General features: G+C 37.1%; 2 protein-coding genes and 1 pseudogene across 18 annotated transcripts in view; all 3 read left to right on the forward strand.

The window, feature by feature from the left end:
* Positions 1–11,947, forward strand: part of NCK1 (NCK adaptor protein 1) — a 111,246-nt gene extending 99,299 nt beyond the window's left edge. For all 10 annotated transcript variants that reach the window (XM_053599294.1, XM_053599293.1, XM_053599295.1 and 7 more), the window contains 2 exons: positions 8,760–9,472; positions 11,342–11,947. In XM_053599294.1, coding sequence (XP_053455269.1) covers positions 8,760–9,472; positions 11,342–11,536 — 908 coding nt within the window. In that variant the 3' untranslated portion in view covers positions 11,537–11,947. The remainder of the gene's footprint in view (positions 1–8,759; positions 9,473–11,341) is intronic.
* Positions 11,948–12,090: 143 nt separating this feature from the next.
* Positions 12,091–18,234, forward strand: LOC128591646 (transcription factor E2F6-like; annotated as a pseudogene).
* A 7,766-nt stretch (positions 18,235–26,000) lies between these two features.
* IL20RB (interleukin 20 receptor subunit beta) overlaps positions 26,001–27,384 on the forward strand; it is a 45,573-nt gene continuing 44,189 nt past the window's right edge. For 6 of the 8 annotated variants that reach the window (XR_008381608.1, XM_053599304.1, XM_053599303.1 and 3 more), the window contains exon 1: positions 26,013–26,217. Coding sequence is in view for 7 of the 8 variants with exons in the window: in XM_053599304.1 (XP_053455279.1) it covers positions 26,178–26,217 (40 nt within the window). In the remaining variant the exon portion in view is untranslated. Of the gene's footprint in view, positions 26,218–27,384 lie in introns of all 8 variants that reach the window. The other 2 variants (XM_053599305.1, XM_053599309.1) reach the window with 2 other exon arrangements.

The raw sequence follows: 27,384 nt of genomic DNA on the forward strand, positions 1-27,384 counted from the left end.
AGCTTGGACTTTTTGGTCACCAGAATTGTGAGAAATAAATTTCTGTTGATTGTGAGTTACTCAGTTTATGGTATTTTTGTGATAGTATCCTGAATGAACTAAGGAAGAACTTAGAAAAGGTAAAACAAAGCTAAACTCTGAGGAAGATTTGTGAAAGAATATAATTGTTGGCTGATTATAACAATTCAAAACGCAAAAGGATTAATAGTTTATGTTTATATAACTTTGTAAAGCACGTTTGCATCTCTTCTCATTAAGGGAACTATTTTTCTAGCAATAGAAACAAAGGACAGTGAACAGGCCCTTCTCAAAGAATTATGAGCACAGGAATAGCAGGGTTTCCATAAAGTTCATGTGCAGTTGAAAATAATTGACGATTTTAAATTGCACACAAACATTATGGACACCCTGTACAACCTACTGAATATTTAATGGAATAAAATTAATGGAATATTTAATAAGGGCATAGCACTGGGGATAGAGATGTCATTAAAAACTTGGTATTTGATCTCAAGGAAGATGATTTTTGTAAACAGAATATTAAGTGTTTTAGTAAAGATATTTATAAAGAGTAGTAATGGCACAAAGAAGGAATACACAACCCTTTTAAGAAGAGAAAAGGAAATATTTAGTGACAAAATACCTGGAATGAGTCTTGAAGAATGAGGATGGGAACTGTTTTAGGCAGAAAAATACTATGTGCAAGGCTCAGAGCCTTGAAAGAACATTGGGTTTTGGTAATTCTGCGGAGCTGATAAAGCTGTAGCATTAGTTATAGGACCAACATGTTAAGGAGCTAGGCGTGAGGATGAAGACATTCTAACAAGAGAGATTATTGAGGGTTTTCTGTTACATAGAAAACAAATATTCTAAGCTTATGTTCTTTTCCTTGAAATATTTCTGGCCTCTTACATTAAAGTACATCATTCTTAGTGTTTTTCCACTTGTGACTTTAATTCTTCTTTTCTTTTTTTGGTAACATATAATTAGTTTTAGATATTACCTTTTTCAGAATTCTCTGAAAAAATTATTTGGAAACTAATCTTTATTTTAAGGTTTAAAAATTTTTTTGAATTTGCTTATATCATTTCATTTTATTCAATTTAACAAATACTTATTGAGACTCTATTGTGTCCACAGTTCTGAATGGTGTAGGAAATGTAAAAGGTAGTGAGACATAGAATGCTCTTCTCTGGAAGCTTATGCTGTAGTAGATGAGCTTAGAAGATAAATACAGGAAGAATTATAGTATAGGTACATCGTAAGTACAAGGTGCTTGGCTATTTAAAAAAGGAGAGGTTACACATCATTGGGGGTAGGGATGGGAAATGAAGGGTGCCGAGAAACAGAGTAGGAAGATTAATAAAATTATTACTTGGAAAGAGTTAATAAGGTTTTGGGAAGAAATTAGAAAACAAGATTAAGTTATAAAAGTAGAAACTTTATTCTGGGGATTTTGGGTAGCCATTTTTATTAAAATTTGAGGTCATTTTGGTACAGGTCCTATACCAAAATAAAAGCATCTTTTATTTAACATTTATTAGACATTTCTATGCTGTCACTTTACATTATTTTATTCTCAACACTCTTATGAGGTAAGTGGTGTTTTTTCATTTCTAAGCTCAGAAAAGTAAGGAGTTTGCTTAAGATTTCAATTAGTAAACAATAGAGCTGAGATTGGAATCCAAAGCCAGATTCAGGGTCTATGCTTTTTGTCAATATACCATAAACTTATAAAGACAGTAAAGGACTGTACAGTCTAGACGAGTATTTCTCTTAATTTGATTAACAATGAAGAAGACACAGTATTGGCTTTTGGGCGGGGCATCATGTGATTGCAGCTATCTTAATAGGAAGATTAGTATTGTCATATGATGGGTTAAATGAAGGAGAGATTAGATTAGGAAGGAAACTAGTTTAGAGGGTATCAAAGGCTCAAGTACAGCATAATAGGCCTGAACAAGAGCAACTGTAGTGGTAATGGAAAGTGTGGTGGGCAGTAGGGAGATACAAGATGATTCTGAAGATTGAGGACTCCTTAAAAAATTATTTTTGAGCTGAAAGTCAAAAATTTGAAAGTACACAATTCGTGATGTTGAGTACATTAATGGTGTTATGCAACCATCACGTCTATGTAAATTTAAAATGTTTTCATCACCCTAAAAGGAAACCCTGTATCCATTAAATAGTCGTTTCCCATTCCCTCTGCCCCTCAGTCTCTGGCAACCACTAATTTGCTTTCCATCTCTATAGATTTACCTATTCTAGATATTTCATAGAAATCGAATTATACAATATGCAGCCTTTGTATCTGTCTTGTTTCCTTTGTTTCTCAAAGTTTGCCTATGTTATACCATATTATCGATACTTCATCTCTTTTGTGGCTGAATAATATTCCATTGTATTTATATACCACATTTTTTTTTCTATTCATTTGTTGTTGGATAAACATTCAAGTTGTTTTCATGTCTCAGTTATTGTGAATAGTGTTGCTATGAACCTTCATGTGTATTTGTTCAAATGTCTATTTTCAGTTCCTTTGGGTATATATAGAAGTAGAGTTCATAGATCATATAGTAATTCTGTTTTACTTCTTAAGAAACTGTTAACTATTTTCCACATTGGTTGCACCACTTTACCTTCCAACCAGCATTGTAAGAAGGTTCCAATTTCTCCACATCATGTCGACACTTACATTTTCCTTTTGTAAAATTTTTTTTGTTCATTTATATCCATCTAGCTCAGTGGTTCTCAAATCAACCTTACGAGTGCTGCAATGTATTTTCATTGTTACAAAGGGATCGTGATCCACAGATTGAGAACTGCTGATTCTAGGGGGTCTGGGATAGTATTTCATTGTGGTTTTGATTTGTATTTCCCTAATGACTAATAATGTTGAGCATCTTTTCATGTGCCTGTTAGCCAATTGTATATCTTCGTTAGAAAAATGTTTACTCAAGTCCTTTGTTCACTTTTGAATTAGTTTTTTTATGTTCCTAACCATCCATTTATTTAGAAATAATTATTTTTTAATTTTTTAAATTATTTTTTATTCAGTCATAACTTTGTACATTGATGCCTTTATGTGAATTAGTTTTGGAAGTTGTTTTCCAAGAGCTGCTTATATGTTCTTGACACTCAGTGCTTATTAAGATTTATAAATGTTCTGTTCTACGTAATTCTATAGATGGTCTTTTTCGGTTTTTTATTTATTTATTTATTTTTTTTGAGATGGAGTCTCAAGCTGTCACCCTGGGTAGAGTGCTATGGCTCACAGCAACCTCCAACTCGGGCTTAAGCAATCCTCTTGCCTCAGTTTTTCTACTTTTAGTAGAGATGGGGTCTCGCTTTTACTCAGGCTGGTCTCGAACTTGTGAGCTCAAGCAATCCATCAGCCTTGGCCTCCCAGAGTGCTAGGATTACAGGTGTGAGCTTCCACACCCCGGCCTTTTTGCATTCTTGACAGGGTCCTATGCACTAATGTTTTAAATTTTAATAAAGTACAATTTTTTTTTATATGTGTGTCAATAATCTGGAAATTCATTGCCAAGTCCAAGGTCATGGATGCTTAGTCCTACCTATCTTGTTTTCTAAGAGTCATTGATACATTTTGAGTTAACTTTTGCATATGACTTGAAAGTAGGAGTCAGTTTCATTCTTTTGTGTGTGGATATCCATTTATCCCAGTATGATTTGTCAAAGAGACTATTCTTTGCTCCCATTGAATGATCTTGGTACCCTTGTTGAAAATCAGTTAACCATGGAGATACAGGTTTATTTTAAGACTCTCACTTCTGTTTCATTGGTCTATATGTCTGTCTGCATGCCAGTACCACACTGTACCACACTGTTGATTACTGTGGCTTTGTAGTTTTGAAGTCAGAAGGGGTGAGTGTCCCCACCTGGTTTAACTTTTTCAAGATTGTTGTGGCTACTTGGGGTCCCTTGCAGTTCTGTATGAATTTTAGAAATCAGCTGCTGAAATTTGATAAGGATTGCATTAAATCTGTAAGTTGCTTTGGGTAGTATTGCCGTCTAACATACAATGTCTTTCTATTTATTTAGGTATTAAATTTTTTTCAGCTTTGTTTTATAGTTCAGTATACAAGTCTTACACTTAAATGATCACATTTATTCCTATGTATTTTATTCTTTTTAATGCCATAAGTGGGATTGTTTTCTTAATTTCCACTTTGAATTGTCATTGCTAGTATATAGAAATGCTCGTGATCTTTGTGTGTTGATCTTGTATCATGCAACTTTGCTGAAATTTATTCAAATGATTTTGTGTGTATGTGTGTGAATTCTTTAGGATTTTGTTTATTAAGACCGTGTCATTTGTGAATAAAGATCATTTTACTTCTTCCTTTCTAGTTTGGATTACCTCAGCAGTTGCTCAGGCTAGCACTTCCCTTACAGTGTTGAACAGAAGCTGTGGAAGAGGACATGTTTGCCTTGTTGCTTGCTGATCATAGGGGGAAAGCTTTGTCTTTCCCTATTGATCATGATGTTTTTCACATGTTGAGGAAATTTCCTTCTGATCCTAGTTTGCTCAGTGTTTTTATTGTGAAAGGGTGTTGGATTTTATCCAAAGTTTTTTCTGCATTAATTAAGGTGACTATGTAGTTCCCCATAATTCTACTAATGTGGTATGTTACACTGATTGATTTCCCGATGTTGAACCACCCTTGCGCAAATCCCACATAGTCATGATATACATACGATCCTTTTAATATGCTTGCTGGATTTGGTTATCTAGAACAGGTGATAGTTATTTTTCACAGATTCTGTATTTGTGAATTCACCTACTTGATAAAATTTATTTGTAAGCTCAAAATTGATACAGTGCTTTGTGTACTTCTGCAGGGTGTCAGATTTGAGTCGCTTGATGTGCACATTCCCAACTGAGGCAAATCTCTGTCTTCATGTTTCACCTCTCATACTATAAACAAATGTTTTTTTCACAGTCTACTTAGGCCAGTGCTTTTGCATTTTTGTTCTTTTTTATGGGTGAATTTGCTGTTTAAGATACCCTTCAGGCATAGTGTTAAGTGTTGTCTAGTGTTTCAAAACATAAGAAAGCTGTAATTTGCGTTACGGAAAAATATATACATTAGATAAGCTTCCCTCAGGCATGAGTTATAGTGATTTTAGTTGTGAAGCCAGTGTGAATAAAGCATAATTTATATTAAAGTGTTTTTAACAAGAAATAGGCATAAAACAGGTCTATGTAGTAATTGGTTGACAGTAATGTGACTAACGGCTAATTCTGTACTTCCTTTAGGAACGAAAGTTCAGAATTTGCTAATTCAGTATTCACGGTAACTTTATAGAACATAACTACTTTAATAATGAAAATCAATTGAATTTTGTTTAGGATTTTTGTATCTATATATGTGATACTAGGTTTTCTTGTGATGGCTTTGGTATTTAGGGTACTATTGGTATTAATTCTTTAAATGTTTGGTAGAATTCACCAGTGAAACCATTAGGGTTCGGGGCTTTTCTTTATTGAGAAATTTTGATTACTGATTATTTTACTTGTTAATATGCCTGTTTAAATTTTCTGTTTCTTACTGAGTCAGTTTTGGTAGTTTGTGTCTTTCTTGGAATTGATCTTTTTTTCATCTAGGTTAACTAATTTGTGGGCATACATAGTATTTGCTCATAATTGTTTTTTAAAATTTCTGTAAGGTCTGTAGAAATGTTCCCACTTCATTTCTGATTTTCGTGTAATAATTGGAGTCTTCCCTCTCTCCCATCCCCCATCTCTGTGATCAGTCTAGCTTAAGGTTCAGTTTTGTTGCTATTGTCAAATAACCAAGTTTTGGGTTTGCTGTTCCCTTTGTTGTTACCTGTTCTCTTTTCTGTATATCTGCTGTATCATTTTTTATTTAAAGATATTTCTAGTGTCAGCTCTCTCATGAGCAGTCAACTATCTGTTGTAATTTTTGTTTTTTGTTTTTTGTAATTTTTCTAGTTCCTTAAGTTATGGATTTAAGTTGTTGATTTGAGATCTTTTTTATGTAAGCTTTTAGAGATTATACATTTCATTCTGAGCACTATGTTTGCTGCATCCTATAGGTTTTGGTATGGTATATTTTCATTTGTCTCAAAGTATTTTCTAATCCCACCTGAAATTTCTTTGTGACCCAGTGGTTAAGAATATGTTCATTAATTTCCACATATTTGTGAATTTTCCAGTTTTCCTTTCGGTTATTGATTTCTAGGTTCATTCTGCTATGATCAGAGAAGATATTTTGTATTGCTTCAATTTCAGATTTATTTAGTTTTGTGACCTGAGGTGCGCTAGAGAAAAATGTGTACTGTATTCTGCTGTTGTCTGATGGAGTTACGTACATACGTATATAACAAAAGGTGCCAAAAACAAGTATACATATTTTAAGAGAGAAAATTCTGTGTTAAATTTGTAATACTCAGGTCACATTTGACTTCTGCAATTACAAGAGGTACTCAGTGTGACTTGTATTCATCTTTTGTTATTGTTATATATTATTACGGCACACACACACACACACACGACACGCGTGTGCCCAGTAGAACTTTCATAGTTGGTCACCTCCCTACATTGACTATCTCCTTAAATTTACCTGATTTTCATAGACCAAACATGCACCACAGGTACCTACTACTACAGTAGACCTAATTCCCATATGTTGACTTCCTCCATATGCTGACCAGTTTGTTACAGTCCCTTTGGTCAACTTACAGAGGCTCTACTGTGTGTACCCTGGAGTACTATTCAGCCATCAAAAAAGAATAAAATTATGTCTTTTGTAGCAACTTGGATGAATGTGAAGTCCATTATTCTAAGTGAAGCAACCCAGGAACATAGAAGCAAATATTGCATGTTCTAGGTTATCAGGGACTTTAAGTGATGGTTATACATGGTCATACAGAGTGACTTAATGGACAGTCATAGAAAATGAAAATATATAATTTTCTTACACTAGAAGAAAAGATTAAGGCATCTTGGGAAACACTTTCAACTAAGAAATCATTCACTCACTCAGCAACATTCACTTTGTTCATTTTCCTAACGTGGATACTGCTGAGAACTGGAGATACAATGGAGTAAGATTAGTTTTTTGCCCTTAGCGAGTTCACTCTCATATTAAAAAAGACAGGCTGGTAAGCAAGTACAATGCAGTTTATAACAACAAGGTTTAGAGGAGCCAAAAGAGAGACATACAAGGAAATAGGAGACTCAGGGAACTCAAAGGAGAAGAAAACATAATAGAGAGAGTGGTGTGTGAAAATGTTTGCTGCATAGAGAGTTTGAGAAGGCTGCAAAGTGAAAGGTACTGATTTGGCAGTAGGGAGATGACAGTTTTTTTTTTTTTTTTTTTGTAGAGACAGAGTCTCACTGTACCGCCCTCGGTAGAGTGCTGTGGCGTCACACGGCTCACAGCAACCTCTAACTCTTGGGTTTACGCGATTCTCTTGCCTCAGCCTCCCGAGCAGCTGGGACTACAGGCGCGCGCCACAACGCCCGGCTATTTTTCTGTTGCAGTTTGGCCGGGGCTGGGTTTGAACCCGCCACCCTCGGCATATGGGGCCGGCGCCCTACTCACTGAGCCACAGGCGCTGCCCGAGATGACAGTTTTTATAAGATTGGTTTTAATTGAGTAGTTTTGATATAATGGTGGAGATAGAGAATCAGGTTATAAAGTTAGGAGTGTGAATGAGTTGTGAAAAAATTGAGAGAAGAGGGGAAGACAACTTTATAAAGAATGGTATAGTTTAAAAGGAATATCAGAGTTAAAGTGACCTTATTTGGGGAAAGAGAAACGAGTATGGCAAAGAGTCCCAAAAAATCAGGAAAGATGATATTAAGAATGCAGAAAGAATTAGGATTTGGAGACTTGGGGGAGGAAAGAATGAAGATAGAAAGTTTTGAGCCTGAGAAGGAATTTGAGAAGTTTTGTCTAGGAAAATTTCAGCTTTCTAGGTAAAGCAGAGCACAAAATCACATGGTAAGAATTGAACATCAGTGAAATGCCTGACCAAAATTGATGCAGCGTACATTTGTGCTGATGATACTGTTTGGTGATTTTTTTCATTTCTTTCTGCAAATTGAGCATTTACTATATATTAAGCACAGTACAGGGTCCTTGAGATTATATCTGTGAACAAAGTAAACAAAAATTCCTGCCCTTGGTGGAGGTTACATGTAAATGGGGGGTGTTGAGTGGGAAGACAAACAGGGATGGGTGTGTGTGTGTGTGTGTGTGTGTGTGTGTGTCTGGGCATATGTTTTAAAATAAACATGAGGTAGAGCTACCTGAGTCTGGAAACTAAGCAAATGGGAAGATTACCCAGACATAACTACAATTTTATATTGCATATCAAATTCTAATTTAAGCCATTGTCTTATTACTATACAGCTAATTGTGAGTCTAGGTTAATAAACAAAACCAAGAGAAGCATGCATACTTGATTATAGCTAGGAGAGAAATCTGTTTTACAATTAGGAGAATATACATCAACTTTATGTAGTTATTTCAGTGCCTTTGACAAGAGAAAAGATAAGAGGGCAAACTGTCATATAATGGAAATTAAGTCTTCATTTGTGTCTCATTTCCAAAAAGATGATTGTACCCCATAGAAATTTGTTGTCTAAATCTAAAGGCTTAAAAGAACTATACAGAATTGACTGTTTTTTAATGAATAAATTGGGATTTTTTTATAATCATTGTTTTATATTCTCTTCCTATTGCCCCTTTTTATTTAAACAGGAATTGGAAAAGTGAAAAGAAAACCTAGTGTACCTGATTCTGCATCTCCGGCTGATGATAGTTTTGCTGACCCAGGGGAACGTCTCTATGACCTCAACATGCCTGCTTATGTGAAATTTAACTACATGGCTGAGAGGGAGGATGAATTATCATTGATAAAAGGGACGAAGGTGATCGTCATGGAGAAATGCAGTGATGGGTGGTGGCGAGGTAGCTATAATGGACAAGTTGGATGGTTCCCTTCAAACTATGTAACTGAAGAAGGTGACAGTCCCTTGGGTGACCATGTGGGTTCTCTGTCAGAGAAATTAGCAGCAGTCGTCAGTAACCTTAATACTGGTCAAGTATTGCATGTTGTACAAGCTCTTTACCCCTTCAGTTCGTCTAATGATGAAGAACTTAATTTTGAGAAAGGAGACGTAATGGATGTTATTGAAAAACCTGAAAATGACCCAGAGTGGTGGAAATGCAGGAAAATCAATGGAATGGTTGGTCTGGTGCCAAAGAACTATGTTACCATTATGCAGAATAATCCATTAACCTCAGGTTTGGAACCATCACCTCCACAATGTGATTACATTAGGCCTTCACTTACTGGGAAGTTTGCTGGCAATCCTTGGTATTATGGCAAAGTCACCAGGCATCAAGCAGAAATGGCATTAAATGAAAGAGGGCATGAAGGGGATTTCCTTATTCGTGATAGTGAATCTTCGGTAAGTTGATTTCCAAAGTATATAGTTCTGGATATTAAAAAAAAAAAAAAAACTGAAAAAGTTAAGTGGCTTCCCTAAAGTATAAGCAGATAGTAAGCTGAGACGTAAGCAAAATGTTCAAAAGCTAAAGTCAATGTTCTTTTCAGTTGTTTCTGAATTTGAAATGCATTTACAATAAAAGGTAAATTATACTGTGATACTAATAACATTATAAAACCCTGAAAGTGAAAGAATAATATAGTTACGTTGTAATTTGGGCTACTGTTTAGGATATTAGGATTTGATCACTTCTTAAAAATGGCCCTTCTTCCTTGATGAAGGGTATCACTACTTTTCAACTTATCAAGTCATGATTAACGTTGACTTTGTGAATGTAGTTGTGCAAAAGTGAATGTATAATTGTGCAAAAGGTTGAAAGAGTGAAGTAAAACATGTGAGAGTGAGAGACAGAGGAAAATTAATTGAACTTCCCAATGAGAGTTCAGGAAAGTGGGTCTTGGGAGGATAGGCAAGAGAATCTCTTAAGCCCAAGAGTTTGAGGTTGCTATAAGCTGTGACTCCATGGCACTCTACCCAGGGTGACATAGTGAGACTCTGTCTCAAAGAAAAAACTAAAAAACAAAACAAAACTCCCAAACACTCATGTTCATCATCCTAGGGGGGAAAAGCCTACCTTGTTAAAAAGAGTAACCTAAATGCAGACTGATATGTATCTTCTTGTGAGTAGTCAAGCATAGATGTTAGCCAGAACACAAGGCTTGGCATGGTGGATCATGTCTGTAATCCCAGCACTTTGGGAGTTTGAGGTCAGAGGATCACTTGGGGACAGGAGTTTAAGACCGGCCTTGGCAACAAAGCAAGACTCTTTCTCTACAAAAAATAATTAAAAAAAATTAGCCAATGTGGTTGTGTGTGCTTGTAGTCCCAGCTATTTTGGAGACTGAGGCAAGACTTGAGCCCAGGAGTTTGAGGTTACAATGAACTGTGATCTTGCCACTACACTCCATCCTGGGCAACACAGTAAGATCCTGTCTTTTTAAAAAACAAAACCAAAAAGCACAAAAATACAGTATGCCATTATTTTTAGCCATATAATTTAATGATAGAGGTCTCAAATAGGGATATTATGTTTGGCCCTCACAATGTCTTTTTTTTTTTTTAATATTTGAATTCATTGCCAATATTTAAATATTGATAGATTTATTATAAAAATTCAGACTTTAGGCTTTCCATTTAAAGTTGGAAGGCCTGCTAACCTTGAGCCCTTGTTCCTGCAAAGCAACAGTCACAGCTGAAAAGTGGGTACTTCCTTTAGATTGGCCATGCACTATCTTTCCCTCTGTCCATCTACCTTTCCATCTTGACACTTGGTTGCATTACTCTTTTGTCTCTTGTAGGCATTTGAATTTATGGCCTCTAATTAGAATTAGATTAATTCTCATTTATGTGTCCTTCACTTTTGAGAATTCAGACTGTTATCCCAATAACAGCTGATAGCTACAGATTGAAAAGGGCAAGCTGTCTTAGATTTTCCCATAGGTTTCTCCAGCAATCTGAGTAGAGAGAAGAAAGCTCTTGTGCTTGAAATATTAAACCGAAGGATTTATTGTAGGTATATGCCATGGGGGCCATGGGAGCCAGAGATTTTTGACTACACAGGTTTGAATCCTGTCTCTGTTATCTAGACGGTTGATAATTGGGCAGATAGCTTCCCTGAGCCTCCGTTTTCTTAACTGTAAAAAGAGTTTGCTTTGAGGAGTAAAGCCGATAAACTATGAAAATGACTTAGTGTAGTACCTAGTATTAGTAAATGCTCAAGTTTTAGATGGCTTTTGATATGTTTACCATATGTGTTTTTTTCTCTTTTAGCCAAATGATTTCTCAGTATCACTAAAAGCACAAGGGAAAAACAAGCATTTCAAAGTCCAACTAAAAGAGACTATCTATTGCATTGGGCAGCGTAAATTCAGCACCATGGAAGAACTTGTAGAACATTATAAAAAGGCACCAATTTTTACAAGTGAACAAGGAGAAAAATTATATCTTGTCAAGCATTTGTCGTGATGCTGATGACCAGAAATGACTGCTGCATAGCTTTAATTTGTTGTGTAATTGAAGACTCAGAAAATGGTGGTCCAGTCGTGCTTGATTGGAAATTGTGGTTTCTAACTCTACATGAGATTTGACTGTAATATATAGGTATTTTTATTATAACTCAGCCCATACACACACACACACGCTATGTATGCATCTGCATAGAACAATTCCTTATCCTTGGTCTTCTGTTTTATTGTTCTTTTATTGTTTTTTCTCTTTGCTTCTAATATTAATGTTTTGTATCTTGAAAAAAGCAAATAATGCAGATCAAAAGTTTTTATATGAAAGAATTCCTTTATTTCCTTGTAAAGGCACCCTATTCTGCTATAATTTCTCTTCATATAAAATTATTATATCTACATATGACGTATGCTAAAATAAATTTCTTGGAGAGTGTTAATCTTTTCCGTGACTAAATAGCAATAATAAATGGAAAATTAGAAATTATTTTCAGGTATTGTATTTACCACAAGTCATTGTAAATACCAAATATGTTGTATCTGCCATATTTTTAAAAATTCTCTTCAGTGTACAGCAAAACAGATGGGGTGTAAGTTAGAAAACATCTTGTACAATTTATTTTTATCATGTACAATTTTAATTTATAATTGTTGGAAACAAAATAACTAAATTCTTAGGAATGTTTCTTTTTTCTTTATTATCTGGTTATTTAAGAGAACAAAGCAAACTGTAAATGGATACTCTAGTGTTACTTTTTATTCCCTAGTATTAGTTTACCAAAGCATCTTGTAATAGGACATGTTATATTTATTTTATACCTGTATGAAATAAGTTATGGCCAAGTTTTGGAGAAATAGGCATTGAGATTCTTGAGTTTTTTCTGCTTTAAATATCAGTAATTTCCTATTTTCATTGCCTCCTTTTAACTTTGAATTTTGTGTACTAGGACACTAAAATTGATGTATACAAGGGCTATGAGGATATAGTTGAAGAAAATTGTATTATTTTTAAATCATATTTTTTTTGTTTACCAAGTAAAAATTTAGGTATTTGGATGAGAGGCTACTATGAAGTAGTGAATGTGTTTCTGTAGGCCACCAAAGAACTCCAGTTGTGTTTTTCTCCCTATTCTGAAAATTTAAATTTAATCCATCAATACTTTAATTGGAAATACTTATTTAAATTACATAACTTAGTAAACAGAACATCATATGACATTTTCAAAAATTTCTACAATGCTGCCTGTATGAATGTTTTACTTTGCTACATTATAAACAGACATTTACTACAATAGAATTATTGATAAAATAGAAATTGTATAATTTATGAATTTTTTACTTCATTGTTTTAATTTATTTTTCAAATTTTAAAATCATTTAAAGACTTACACTGCCACTGGGTGGCAGCCCTGGCTTCTCCCATTAAGCAATAGAAGCCAGCGACTATAATTAAGACATTGATGTATACATTTTCATCTTTGTTACATCTACTTTTAAAGTTCTTTAGTTCATCTTCCATGATCTTTCTAACTCAATGTTCCTTAAAGTAATTATTAAATAGTATTAATAAGTTTCATCAAAATAAAAGTCATATGTTTACCTTTTTGCTATAAAATCACAAATATAAATAAAGGAAAATAGTTTTAAAGTACTGTAGAATGACTAGATAGTAAATCTTGTTATTTAGTTTTTAGCATACATCTGATGTCTTTTTGTACTCTGCCTCTCTTTGTGGTTTTTCTTCCCAGTCTTACAAAAAACAAGATGTTAAAGCAATAATTGATACCTTGCATCACAGACATGACTTAATTATAGCAAACCCCACTGAGCTGATATTATAGAGCAGAACTTTGAGAAGGTAGGAATGGAATAGTACTGGAAGCAAATGCATATTTCTATGCCATGATTAGGTTTACGTAGTTACAGAGTTCTAGTAGTTATGTGCTAAGACTTTAATGTGTGCCAATATCTATTGTGTGCTCTTATTAGGGGATAAAAACCTTGCTGGAAAATATTTTGTACTTCAACATTTTATCAATTTTTTAAAAGTCTTAACCCCATCCTACACCAATGACTATTTTTATAAGCATAAATTTTACTCGAAACAATTTTCTTAATAATGGAAATGACCCTAGAAAACATACACATAGCTAGGTAATAGCGATGTATTGCGTTGTATAAGAACTCAGGTATATTTGTTTTTAAAATAAGAGGATGCTGGGAAGAGCAGCATCTTCTTACTTTACATATTTGCTTAGCTATCAAATTCAGATGCATATACCGAAGGTGGTGGGTGCAAACCAAGCCCTGACCAAACTGCAACAACAAAAAAGCCAGGCATTAAAAAAGTTGGAGGATTTTACATAAAATCCAGATTTCTAGTTTCGCTTTAAAAATGAGAAGTTGACAATATGAGTTGAATTGCCTACAAGTCAATAATCAGCTGAAATCTAGTATGATGGTCCCCTTATTTTTGCTATTGCATATGATGAACAAATTCAGTGTAATAAAGTCTCCTGTCAAAGTCAAAATAGACAAATCTCTAGATTTAAAACTTTGAGAAGCAAACAGAAGTCAGTTTGGGGCATATGCATGGACTGGGTGGTCTTTGGTATATTCAAAGAACATAAAGAAGATTTGGGGGTTTTATTAGAGACCAGACTTACTAACATAGCAAGAACCTATCTCAGAAATATTAGTTGAGCATGATCGTGTGCACCTGGAGTCCCAGCTACTTGGGAGGCTGAGAGGGACCATTTGATTCAAGAAGTTTGAGGTTGCAGTGAGCTATAGTGATGCCCCTGCACTCTAGTCTGGGCAACAGCGACACCCTTTTCCTCCCACCCCCAAGAATATGTGTTTTGAAAGAAGGCTTATTTGCACTGGGAGCTGGCAAGCTCTGATGAGTGACAATGGTAAGTAAAACAACAGGTCACATTAGCAGCTAATTATGTAAAGCTGATCTTAGGGTTATGGCAGGCTGTTTTAGTAGCTGGGCTTTGCAAAATTTTGTTCTTGGAGCAGCTGCTATGTGCCTCAGGTGTTTTTCTTCCTAGCCCCTTTACTCTTAGTTGGGTATGACAAGAATGACCTAATTTGTATAATTGTCACAGTCCCAACCCTTTCCCCCCCTAGTTTACTGTTAATGCCTATTTTTCCTGTAACATGGAGTGGTTTTTTTTTTTTTTTGAATATGAAAATTCTCATTTTTCAAAAACACTTCAGATGGATTGTCCAATTTAATAAGGACTATAGCATTACAGCATACTTTTAACGTTAGCATTTAAATACTTTTGCTAGAAGATAAGGGGGTCCTTTACTATGTGTAATCTAGCTGTTTCCAAATGGCTTTGCAACTGTGGTCACTTCCCTTAAAGGACATTTGACATAAGATAGATGATATCCTCATTTTATGTTCTGAACAGCATCCAGTGAACTTTTTAAAAATGCTAAATTACTGGTTCTGGGGAAAACCATTATTGGAAGGATTGGCTTGCTACTCTCTTCTGATAAGCTGGTTCTGTTGGTGGTTAGCAAATTTATGTGACGCAACTCTGCTGTCTTTTAAACACTTGACAGACTAGCATAATATGCATGCTTCACACCCTAATTTCTTGCTGTTACATGACCTAAACCAAATGACTGAGGAACTGAAATGTTTATTTCTAGTATACTAATAAGGTGCTCTTTTGATCTGAAAGTATACACAGTTTGCCGAGACTTGTTTAATGAATACAAGCTAACTTGGGCTTCGTGGTGTTTTGAAGAATAAGAGGAGGAGTTTCAGTTATCATTAGCTGTGTTCACAGAGTTAAATGTTTTAAACCGAAGTGTCTTTGACAATGTTCAAAGTAGATATCCAAAATAACTAAGATATTTAATGGCTTTAAATACATTTCTGGGGTCAGAATTTGTATCTTAGATTATGGAGAAACTTTGCAGATAGCCTTTGGAAAATTGAGACAGAAAGGTGTATTCTAGAATGAAATTCTTAATGTTGTGTATCTCAGGCAGGAATGACTATTGATATTTTTTGAGCACTTAGAAATACGCTAGTAATCCCTTGAATAAATATGGCTTCTCTAGGGCAAGTAATGCCAAACAAACTTGTTTGGATATTTTCTAGAATCGATACAGACAAGATGGATATCATAGAAAACTACTAAGTCATTAAATATGAAATGTCCTTTGAATCAAAAGTTGATTACATTCAAACAAGAAGCAGTACAATTGAAGTATATGCCTAAACTATTGACACAGTTTTGCCATCTTAATGGTAGCTTGTTTGTGTAGCAAAGAAAACCAGAAAGCAGTTGTCGATGAAAACATGTAGGCATTTTCCACAGCTTGAGAATTGACTATTTTTCCTTGCAAGAATTGGTCCAAAGCCTGGAATAAATGGTAGTCAGTTGGTGCAAGAGCTGGTGGATGACAGAGAGTAGTCAGATTCTGTAGTTTGAAATAGCGTTTTTGTGTGTGGTTGAGCATTGTCTTGCAAGAGGATTGCCCTGTCTCTGTTGACCCATCTTTGCTGCTTAATTGCAAGTATCCTTATCATTTTGTGCAATTGGTTGTAGTAGACATCAGCTGTAATTGACCAAATTTCATGAAGTTAGTGTAGTGGATAATATTAGTGCTAGATCACCAAACAGGACATCGTTAGCTTTTTCTGATGAATGTTCAGTTTTGGACTATGTTTCAACACTTAATCTTTATCCAACCCTTGTGCTGAACGCGATTGTCAAAAAGAATCTATTTTTCATCACGTTACAATATCATGTAGAAATGTTCACCTTTATGTTGTGACAGCAATGGCAAGCTTTGAGATGATTTCTCTTCTGATGCTTGTTTGTAATACATGGGGAACCCATCTTTCCAGCTTCTTTACTTTGGTGATTTATTTCAAGTGGTCCAATGTCGTTAGAATACTAACATCAAACCTTGCTGCTAATTCATGCATAGGTTGAGATGGATTCACTTGCACCACAGTTTTCAGCTCATCATTATCCACCTTTGTCTCAGGTTGCCCACATGGCTCATTTTCAAGATTAAAATCACCAGAATGGAATTTAAAATAAGATGAATTTTTGAGTTATCCATGGTTTCACAAAAGTTGTTATAATTTTTCTTAGAAAGCTAATCACGGTGGGAAGAAGGTGGTCCGGGAGCCGTGAGAGCAGCCGGTGGCCCTGCTCTGCGCGTTGGCGTTGAGAGCGCTCGGGCTCGTGGGGCCGCGGCACGTGTGCTGGCGGAGGGACTGGCCTTGCAGGGCGTCACCTCTGAGCAGGCTCTGGACCCTCTTCGTGCCGGAACTCCGAAAATCGGCGTTTTGGAGGCCGCGCTCAAATTGGGAGGGAGAAGGCGGGAGAGCTGGCGGGGTGTGAGGGGCGCAAGCCGCCCGGCTGGGCAGCATGAGTCAGCGGCGGCCAGTGAGGAAATTGCCCAGCCTGCTAGTGGATCCGGCTGAGGAGGCCGTGCGCTGCTGGTGTCAGGACCCCATCAACGTGGAGAGCCTGCTGCCATCAAAAATAAGAATTAATTTAGAAGATAATGTACAATATGAGTCCATGAAGAAAAGCTCTAAAAGTGAAGAGAACTGGATTTGATGTATCACTGGTTTATTTAACCAGAAAATTTATGGATCTTGTCAGATCTGCTCCTGGGGGACTTAAACAAGGTTGCTACAAAACTGGCAGTAGGGAAACGAAGAGTATATGATATCACCAACTTCTTAGATGGAATCGACCTCGTTGAAAAAAAATCTAAGAACCATATTCGATGGATATGATCTGATCTTAGCAATTTTGGAGCAGTACCCCCAACAAAAGAAGCTACAGGAGGAACTGTCTGACTTATCAGCAGTGGAAGACACTTTGGATTGTGCTCAGCTGTTATTTGAATTAACAGATGATAAAATGAGAGGCTAGCTTATGTAACATATCAAGATAGTCATAGTTTTCAAGCCTTCCATGAACAGATCGTTATTGCAGTGAAAGCTCCAGCAGAAACCAGATTGGATGTTCCAGCTCCCAGAGAAGATTCCATCACAGTACATATAAGGAGTACCAATGGGCCTATCGATGTCTACTGTGTGAAGTGGAGCAAGGCCACTCAGCTCACAGAAAGTCTGAAGGTGTTACCTCTTCACCTGAGGACAGACACCCAGAACACTCTGAGGAAGAAGAAAATCCTCAGCAAACTGAAGAATGCTTGAAGTGAGCAACTAATAGCATTTCAGAATTCATGTATTGAGTTTTTGTGGAGAACATCCTTCGTGGGTGGATTATGCATCAGTCTGATTCTCAGAGCAATAACTTATCCCTGCAGTCTCCTTCTCTGCTAGCAACATTAAGGATGGTAGTATATTGAGTAGTTCACTACTTAGATAATTATGGTTTCCAAATTTGAAAACAACTGTTCTTATAATTATTCACTGCTTTTGGTCAGCAAAATAGACATCTTACACCTGAAATAACTTCATCACAAAGAGTATCATGAAAACAGATGGTCAGGCCTGAAATGGACAGTTCTTCATGGACTTGACCCTTTCCTGCAAGGATTATATTGTGTATCACAAAAGAAATTGTCTTACACTGGTTCATGTTAGCAGTTAACTGTTGTACACTGGATAGGTGTACACACAAGTTGAAATGTGATGTCTATGTATATATCTGTATAATGTTTAGATTACTTATAAAATATGTCTAAGGGTGGGCGGCGCCTGTGGCTCAGTCGGTAGGGCGCCGGCCCCATATACCGAGGGTGGCGGGTTCAAACCCGGCCCCGGCCAAACTGCAAAACCAAAAAATAGCCGGGCGTTGTGGCGGGCGCCTATAGTCCCAGCTACTCGGGAGGCTGAGGCAAGAGAATCGCTTAAGCCCAGGAGTTGGAGGTTGCTGTGAGCTGTGTGAGGCCACGGCACTCTACCGAGGGCCATAAAGTGAGACTCTGTCTCTACAAAAAAAAAAATAAATAAATAAAAATATGTCTAAGGGATACTTTTTACCCTTGTACAGCCAAAATAATGTATAAATGGAAAGTGACAGACAAATGCTCTAATTTCCTTGGTATCTATAACTTATTAGAATCCTCTGGATGAGGGTTAGAAGAGTTTTTCCAAACTTCTACATGTAGAAGTATCATAAATGTGCTGTACATTTACATTCATAGATTTAATTAAAGTATTTTAATAAGGTTTTAAAAAAAGTTAATCACAAGGCAAAATGTGTTTGAAAGAATGAGGATGTATATTCACAGTAAAAAGAAAAGTGTCAAAGTGAAATGTCAGAGATATCAACTGTCAAATTTAATACTTAAGGAAACTGTACATTCATACTTAGTACTGATTTTATCAGGGCATAGGGTCTTGGCAGAAAAATGTTGAAAAAATATATGTACGTATTATATCTGTATGGATGATTGTGCGTCTGTGTGTTTAAATAGCTCTTGGAGATAATTCTCCATCTAGTCAAATACTGGATAGCTCGGGCTATTTTAGCTATAGAACAGTGAAGAAAACGGACAAAATTTTTATGAAAGTTATATTTTAGTGGTATAATGCCTAATGGAGAAGAGCTCTGAATTAAAAATAGAGCAGGTTGAGGGGGTTGGAGAATAAGAGTGGGGTGTTCATTTCTATAGGATGATCAAAAGAAGCCTCTGATAAAATTGACCTTTGAGCAATATTGTATGCTCCACCTATGAGGGACACTACAAGTTTTGAGATACACAAAAATTAAGAAATATAAAATCATTTCCATTACTATATTTTTCTCAAAATAATTACCATGACATTTATGCACTTTTGCATTCTTGTAAACCATTTTTGAAAACACTCTTTCCACTAATTTTTTTCAAGTGCTCCAGCTTTTTCATGCAATTTTTTACTGTAGAAAACAGGAAATAATAATATGGAGCAAGGTCAGTACTATAGGGTGGGTCATAAGTTTAACCTCTGTGGACTCCAAGAACTGAAATGCTGGCTATGTGTGCACATGCATTGTCGTGGTGCAAGATAGTCCCCTGCAGTCTTGTGCTTGGCCACAGTTCTTGAAGTTTTCTCAAAACTTTTGGTAGGCATACTGTTGTGTACCACTGAGCAGTAATAGTCCTTTATTCTCCAGAAGAACTGTTGCAACACACCCACTTTTAGAAAAGAAAGTTGCTACCATTTTCTTTCTGACACTTTAAGGCCATTTCACTTTTTTTGGTGGATTTTCATCAGGAGAAAAAAATCCACACTGTCAGCTGATGATTATTCTCTGGATGAAACTGGTAAATCCAGGTTTCATCACTAGTAATGTCAGAAACACACATAGGCTTGCCTCCATCCGAATCTGACCAGCATTTCTTCGCACCATTCAATATGGATGCGCTTTTGCCTATCTGTCAAAGTGTGAGGCACCCACTGAGACGAAACTTTCCTGGCTCAGAGGTAATTGTGCAGGATTTGGACAATGCTTTCTATCTAATCTGTTGTGCCACTTCATTGTCCTTAAATGTCACTTGGTTGTTTTCAGGAATCATTTTTTTCTACCAGCAACTGCAGTTACTGGATGCCTACTCCTCTTTTTGTCTTTCAGGGAAGTTCAGCTACTTCTAAATTCTTGAAACCACTGAAAAATTGTCACACGGGAAGCAGTAAGGTCCCCAAAAGCCCATTGCAAGTACTCAAAGCTTTGAGACTCTTTTAACCCACTTATAAAATCATAGAAAATCATTGTGCAAAAGTACTGTTCTTCCAGTTCCACAGCTGACACCTACTGAGTGCCATGTAAATGGAAACAAATGAAGCCCTTCCAGCAACACCGATAAGCCAAGCAAGTTAAAATGGTCAGACTGTTATGGTCCATTATTTCACTTCTGAAAACTTTCCTAGTGACCTTCATATACAATCACTGATGACTAAGATTAACTAGAGATTGAAATACAACAACCAAAATCATTTGAAAATTACATAGATCTTTTACAGAGCATGGCTTCTAGTTGTCAAATTTTAAAATTGACTAAAATGGCCTTTATTATTTAAATTAATGTGGGACATTTAATTACGAAGGGCTACTCTGAATAAACCTTGATTCTTCATTGTAAGAGGCGTTGTAGGTGGGATGTCACATAGAAAATAGTCATAACTACAGAAGAAGGACAGTCTGGCAGACTTAAGGTTTTACTGAGGAATTGTTTACCTAAGAAAACTATTGAGGTCAAGGAGATTACATTTCAGATGACCAGACAAACATTAGAAAAGTTGAAAAACTGAAGTATATCTAGAAGAGATGAAAAAGGGATGCAGGAGTCCTGAAAACAGAAGCTTGAATATGTGTAGTAGAAATTATACCTGGAGCAAATTGGTGGAAGCAGAAGTTAGAACAGTGTAAGACAAGGGGAATTACACTGTTACTTCTAGAAAGAAAAAATAAATTGAGACAATTACAAGTAAATGTCAGATGAACTAAAAACACAGGGCATAGACATTTAGGAATCTGGATGCAAAGAGCAGCAACTATTCTGTGTTAAGTAGGGCAAGAAAGGGTTACTGGAATGGAGTAATTGACCACATAGTCCACGCCAGGGCACTAGGACCTATCCTGGACTTGCACCACTATAACAGTGAGTACCTCAAACATTGCAGCCCAGGTGCTTCCTTCTTGCTTCATTCTTGTCCTGCCCCTGCAGGGCACAGAGAGCTTAGGAGTCTCCTCTTTGGCCATCACACTTCCTTTTCCTCCCCTCTTTTTATCTCTTTTTTATGCCTCTTTTTGTCTCTCCATAAAGTTCCTTTATCTGCTTGTTTTTCCTTTCATACTTAAATGTCAGAGACTTAAGTGGCAGATATGTAATAGGGGGGAAAAGTCCTATTTCTGAACTGCACCTGCTTATGACAGGAAATAGCTACATTCTTCCAGCAATTCTTCAGATATAGAGGATCCTCCAGCTCTCTCTGTGGAAGGCACTGGAAATTAACCTGAGAAATGCAGGCAATAGGATAGGGGGTAGTTTGGTTTGGGATCTTGCTTAGATAAGAGATCACAACCAGTTGATGAGATGGTATAGGAAAAGTACCTAAAAGTCAGAAAGGCAAAATTGGAATTGGAGATATCCAGGCAAGGATAAGGGCTACCAGGAGAAGTGCTGCCCTCTTTAAGTCCTCACCCAAAGATACATGGCCCTGAGGAATGGTATGAGTGTCTTGTTGGGTCATGACACAGGCTTGAGTAGAATTGTCATTCAGTAGCTTAGACAGATGGCATTCCTCTCAGTGCCTCTTTGGATGTACTGAGCCAGGATATTTTCTCCTTGCACTGGCTTGTGAAGGACCTTGTGAGAGCATGGCAATGTTGGGTAGGGTTGTCTTGACAGGGACTCATGCCCGGGTAGAACTAACTATCACCTTAAGATCTCAGAGCTTGATAAACAGCTCTTCTTCCTTACCCACAACATAGCTAAAGGAGTCTTATTCTCATTTCCATTTTCTCTATTTACTTACCCTCTCTTTTTCTTCCCCTAAATCAGTCTTTATTCCCCCTAACTTTTCCATCCTTGGTCTTGCTGGTGTCTTGCTTTTCCATCCTTGGTCATCCCAGTTGGAATGCTGAACAGTGAATGCATCTCTCTCTCCTACCCAAATCTAGATAGGTGTATCCTTGAAACCCCATATTGAAGTCTGTTTTCTAGTCTTTTCTAATGTCTTGGATCCTCTGTGCACCTCTAAAACATTGTGAACATTTCCTTGGTTCTGAGAGGCGGTTAATGTGAGTGAAAAGAATTTGGACTTAGGCAGACCTCACAATTCCTGTTTCCATTCCTAAGTAGCTCTGTGATCTATAATAAGTTAATTTTCCTGAGCTCTGTGTCGTCCTTAGCAAAGTGAAGAATCAAATCCTACCATGCAAGTCTGTTGTATAACATATGAAAATATATACAGTATGTGGAAAGAATAATTACTTTAGGATAATTCCTGGTAGACAGTAGATACCCAATACACATTGTCTTAATTAACTTTTGACATGCTGGACCTGTGAACAGAAATGGATTTAGGGCAAAGGTAGGACTGGGGACAGATAGTGAGGTCATATACGAAGCACTCCAGATTGGGGCATGCCCACCCCTAAAGGGAAGGTAAGACAGAATCAGATGTCAGAGGAACAGTGAGAGATTGTATACAAGCAGCTAGTGACCAGAGATCAAAGCACAGATTTAGCCACTGGCCTGGGATCAAGGAGAACACTCAGCAAGTGTTCTTGACTATGGAATAGTAATATAACCAATGTTTAGGGTACGCTTACTTTGTGTTCTAAGTGTACCATCTCATCTAGTCCTCATAATGGTCCTAAGTTATGTACTATTATAATTGTTCCCAATTTACATATGAGAACACCAAAGCAGTTTAAATGACTTGTCTAAAGAAACACATAAGTGGCAGAGCCTGGAGTGCTACCAAAACAATCTGGCTCCAGAGCCCATGATTTTAAACTACTACTTTCTAGTAGATCTCTTCAACTGGAAGCTTTCCTTTGTTAGTCCAGGGGCTATGGGCAGCCAGCAAAGAGCCAGACAGGCAGAGCAAATAAAACCCTAGTTTATTTATTGTTAATATTATTAATGTAACAAATAAATGGTTGATAAGCCATTTGTGAAGTCCTACTACATTCTTGTACTGTGTTAATGTGCTTTGTGTACATTCTTCTTTAATTTCCGCAGCTATTATGCAAGACATTATTGTACCTATTTTATAAATGAAAAAAAAAAATCAGGCTCATGGAGTTGTTTTCTTCCTCTTTGCATCAAAAGACCACTATGTTTTCCAGTTACTCTTCATTCTACAGCCATCTAGCTTCTGCTCCAAGCCTTCCACTGAAACTCTTCTTGTTGAGTCTACAAATGACCTTCTAGTTGTGAAATCCAGAGAACATTTTTCAGTGATTAACTCACAGGACCTTTCCTCTACACTCCCCTTGATAATCACTTCTTCTTCATTGTTTCCAGGACCACTCCTCTGACCTATTTCTTTCTTCCCCTATATTTCTCTTTTTTCTTGCTCTGCTCTGTAAATGTAGGTCTTCTTCAAGGGCATATCCATAGCCCTCCTGAGTCTAAATGCTTTTTTTGATACAGAGTCTCACCATCAGGAGAGTGCTTTGGCGTCATAGTTCACAGCAACCTCAAACTCTTGGACTCGAGCAATTCTCTTGTCTCAACCTCCTGAATAGCTGGGACTACAAGCGCCCATCACAATGCCTGGCTATGTTTTAGAGAGGGGGGGGTCTTGCACTTGCTCAGGCTTGTCTTGAACCTGTGCACTCAGGCAATTCACCCACTTCGGCCTCCCAGAGTGCTAGGATTACAGGTGAGCCACCGTGCCCAACCCTAAATACTTTTCTTGGATGATCTCACCCACTTTTTTTTTTTCCCCCCAGAAACAGAGTCTCACTTTGTCGCCCTTGATAGAGTGCTGTGTCGTCACAGCTCACAGCAACCTCCAGCTCTTGGGCTAGGGCAATTCTCTTGCCTCAGCCTCCCGAGTTGCTGGGACTACAGGTGCCTGCCACAACGCCTGGCTATTTTTGTTGCAGTTGCCACTGCTGTTTTAGCTGGCCAGGGCAGGGTTCGAACCTGCCACCCTCAGTATATGGGGCTGGTGCCCTACCCACTATGCCACAGGTGCCGCCCCTCACCCACTTCTTGGTCTCAGCTACCAGTGAAATGCTGGAGGTAGAAGAGATACCCTTGACACCCATCAATTTGAGACAGAGTATGTGTATTCACATGCCAGAGGTTCCTGCCCATATAACCATCTCAAACACATGTAACCTTTTTCTGCACCACCCCCAGTCCTGACTCGACTCCACCCTCCACTATTTCAATTTGAGGTGCTGTCATCCACCCAATTACCTAAACCCAGAACACGAAAGTCTTGTTTGGCTCCTTTCCCTGAACCCTGCTAATCCACTCAATATCCAGTTGTTAGTTCTGCCTCCTTTAACATTTAAATTTAGTCTCTTCTTTGTACAGACATGAGAAATCTAGTGGAGGTCAACAACATTTCTTGCTTAGATGACTTCCATAGCTCCCCCATGATCCATCTACCTCCAATCTGGCCCCCTGCACTGCTTTCTCCACCCTTGTCAAAAACTTTTAAAAGCTCAAATGCAGAGAATGACATGATCAAATTTGAGCTGACTGGTTGACAAACCCCTTCCTTTAACCTTCATTGTCTCAAGCTCCTCAACAAGGCATTCAAAGGTCTCTGGAATCTGTTTATGTCTGCTGTTGAGCCCTATTTCTTGCCACTTCAACCTTGCTCTTTAGTTGTACCAAACTTCTTATGGTTTCCTTAACACCCCATGCCTGGCTGTTTTTTTCAGAGTTTAATACTCAGCTCTAGAGTCACCTCCTCCAGAAAACCTTCTGTGAACCTCCTTATAGTCTGGGTTAGATGTTCCGCCTTATGAATATTTTTGTCACTTTATTTTTAATATTGATTTATTAAATGGTTTATATTAATTATAATAAATATTATGTTAATATTTATTTATTAAATAAATGGTTATTCACATGTCTCTCTCCACTGAATAGGAAGTTCTTATTGAGGTAATAGACTGCTGAATTTTCAGGATTTAGCTCAGAGTAGGCCCTCAGTGAATGTTACTTATTGAATAAATAAATAACTAGCTTTCCCAAGGTTATGTTACAAATAAGTTCTGAAATTGGAACCAAAATATGTTGTACTGTAAAATTCACCTTCATCCCACTCTTGTATTTGCATCACATTAAGACTCCTTAAAGAGTTAAATTGTCTTCCTACTTGTACATATATGTGTGTAAAGAGCTGAATTTTAAGGACAAACACCCCGTCATAAAATTTTCCTTCCTATTTTTAAAATTAGTTTTAATTTTTCAGTAATATAATCACATGATTCAGTAATCAAAGAGTATAAAAAAATTATCAAAAATCTTGTTCTTGTTTTTCTTTTCCATTTTTCCAATTCTCACTTCTTCTGTCCAAGGTAACCAATCTTGTTTCTTATATCTGTATCTCCTTTCACATTTTCTTTTTGCAAATGCATACAGATATAAATCTAAATATTCTTCACCTGCTGGCTTTTAGAAAGGTATTAAATTTTTTTTAACTTTCCTACTTTTTCTTAAGTGGGTGTATATATTAACAAAAAGAGTGAATCAGTACCCAACTTGAATGAACACACGGAAGGAGACTTGGAAGAGGACAGCTATTTAATAAGGGGAGGAGATAATCCTGCCTGCTTACTGGCCTTGGGGGCCATCCAGGGTCCCACAGGAGAGAATCTATGGTCCATGTACCTCCCCTAAGCAGACTCTCAAGCTCTCCAGAGTTACCTTTTCTCTGGAACTCTTCTAGGCCACTCCCCCTTATGCAATATCTAGGTTTGGCAGAAAGGAGGGTGCTGCAGAGCCCGCCCTTTCTGAGCTTTCTGGGCCAGTTCTGTCTTTGAAAAAATTCAGGCTTCACTGTGACTCAGACATCAGCTCCAACATACGAGTTCTGAAGCAAGGTGGCTGACATGGACAGAATGCTTCATTCTGGAAGGAAATAATGTTCCAGGTCAAACTGAGTCTACTAAACGTAGACCTTCACAAGGGTTCTAAAGGAAATCTGGACGAGTCTTATCATGTGGTTTTTCTACGCCTTGATTCTATGTTTGCTCAGAGGTAAGTATGAATTAGAATACACCCAATAGTTAGGGCCTTGTATCTAGGTTGAGAAGGTAAAAGTGTGCTTTTTGAGGGTTTGGGTTGAAATGTATATATAGAACATCTGTGTTTGTTTTATAAAAGGCTTCTCACCTCCTCCTAAACTTTCACACCCCCACATCCTAAAAAAAAGGCCCGCATTCTATTTGGAAACCTTTCTCCTAACCTCCACAGAACAATCTAAAGAGATAAATCATCAAATAAATAGTCTAAAGTTTAGCAGAGCTCTGTGCGTCTTGTTCTTTTATCTCATCTAGTTTTAAAGGGTACAAAGTAGTTCTGTCTTTCTGTGTGGCTTGGCAATGTTAACTGTAAGGACAGATTAAAGTAAAACAAAGATTCTAACAAAATACACATGAATAAAAAGAACATGTGGACTTTCTAATGGGTACAAGACTTATAAAACTTGGATTTCTCTCCTGGTTGTTGCTGAAAAGGTGCTTCACGGCATTTAGAAAAATATTTGGTTTGGAGCATTTTCCCTGCCAGTAAGATTACATAACTTTCTCTTCTCCACTCCTGGTTGCAGGTACCTACCTGCTTTATTGTTACAAAATCAAATCGCAGCTGCTTAGCCTTTGATGTTTATTCATGCCAAATTGCATTTAAAAGAAATTTAACATTTTAATACTTGGCACTTTGCACTCCCAGTGTCAGTGGGAACCTTGAGTACTTCTTTTGTTTTTGTTTACACAGAACTAATTATTTTAGTTAGTTTAATATTAAGTCTGGCACCAAATGAGTGCTAAGTCAATTTGCAAATGTGTAGAACTGCCTTAAACATCAAATATATGATGTTCCTTCCCAGCTCAAAAACCTTCACAGCAACCACTAGTCAATACATGATATCCAAATTCTACTGTTTGCCTCTCGCATATTCAGGCCTCATCCTACTTTATTTATTCAACCCTACTTCTCACTACTCCTTGAAAACCAATATAGACTCAGGCAGCTGCTGTCTTCACAGTTGACATATTATGCCTTCATTTCTTCCTCCTGGACTTTATTGTAGTAATTCCCCACCAGAAGCACCATCTCCAGTTCCCTTCCCCATTCCAAGACCATGCTCCCATCATCATTCCAAATGGGTACTTCTTCCTGCATACCCTTCCAAACTTCTCTCTT

Source organism: Nycticebus coucang, chromosome 8, assembly GCF_027406575.1.
Source record: "Nycticebus coucang isolate mNycCou1 chromosome 8, mNycCou1.pri, whole genome shotgun sequence".
Classification (NCBI taxonomy): Eukaryota; Metazoa; Chordata; class Mammalia; order Primates; family Lorisidae; genus Nycticebus; species Nycticebus coucang.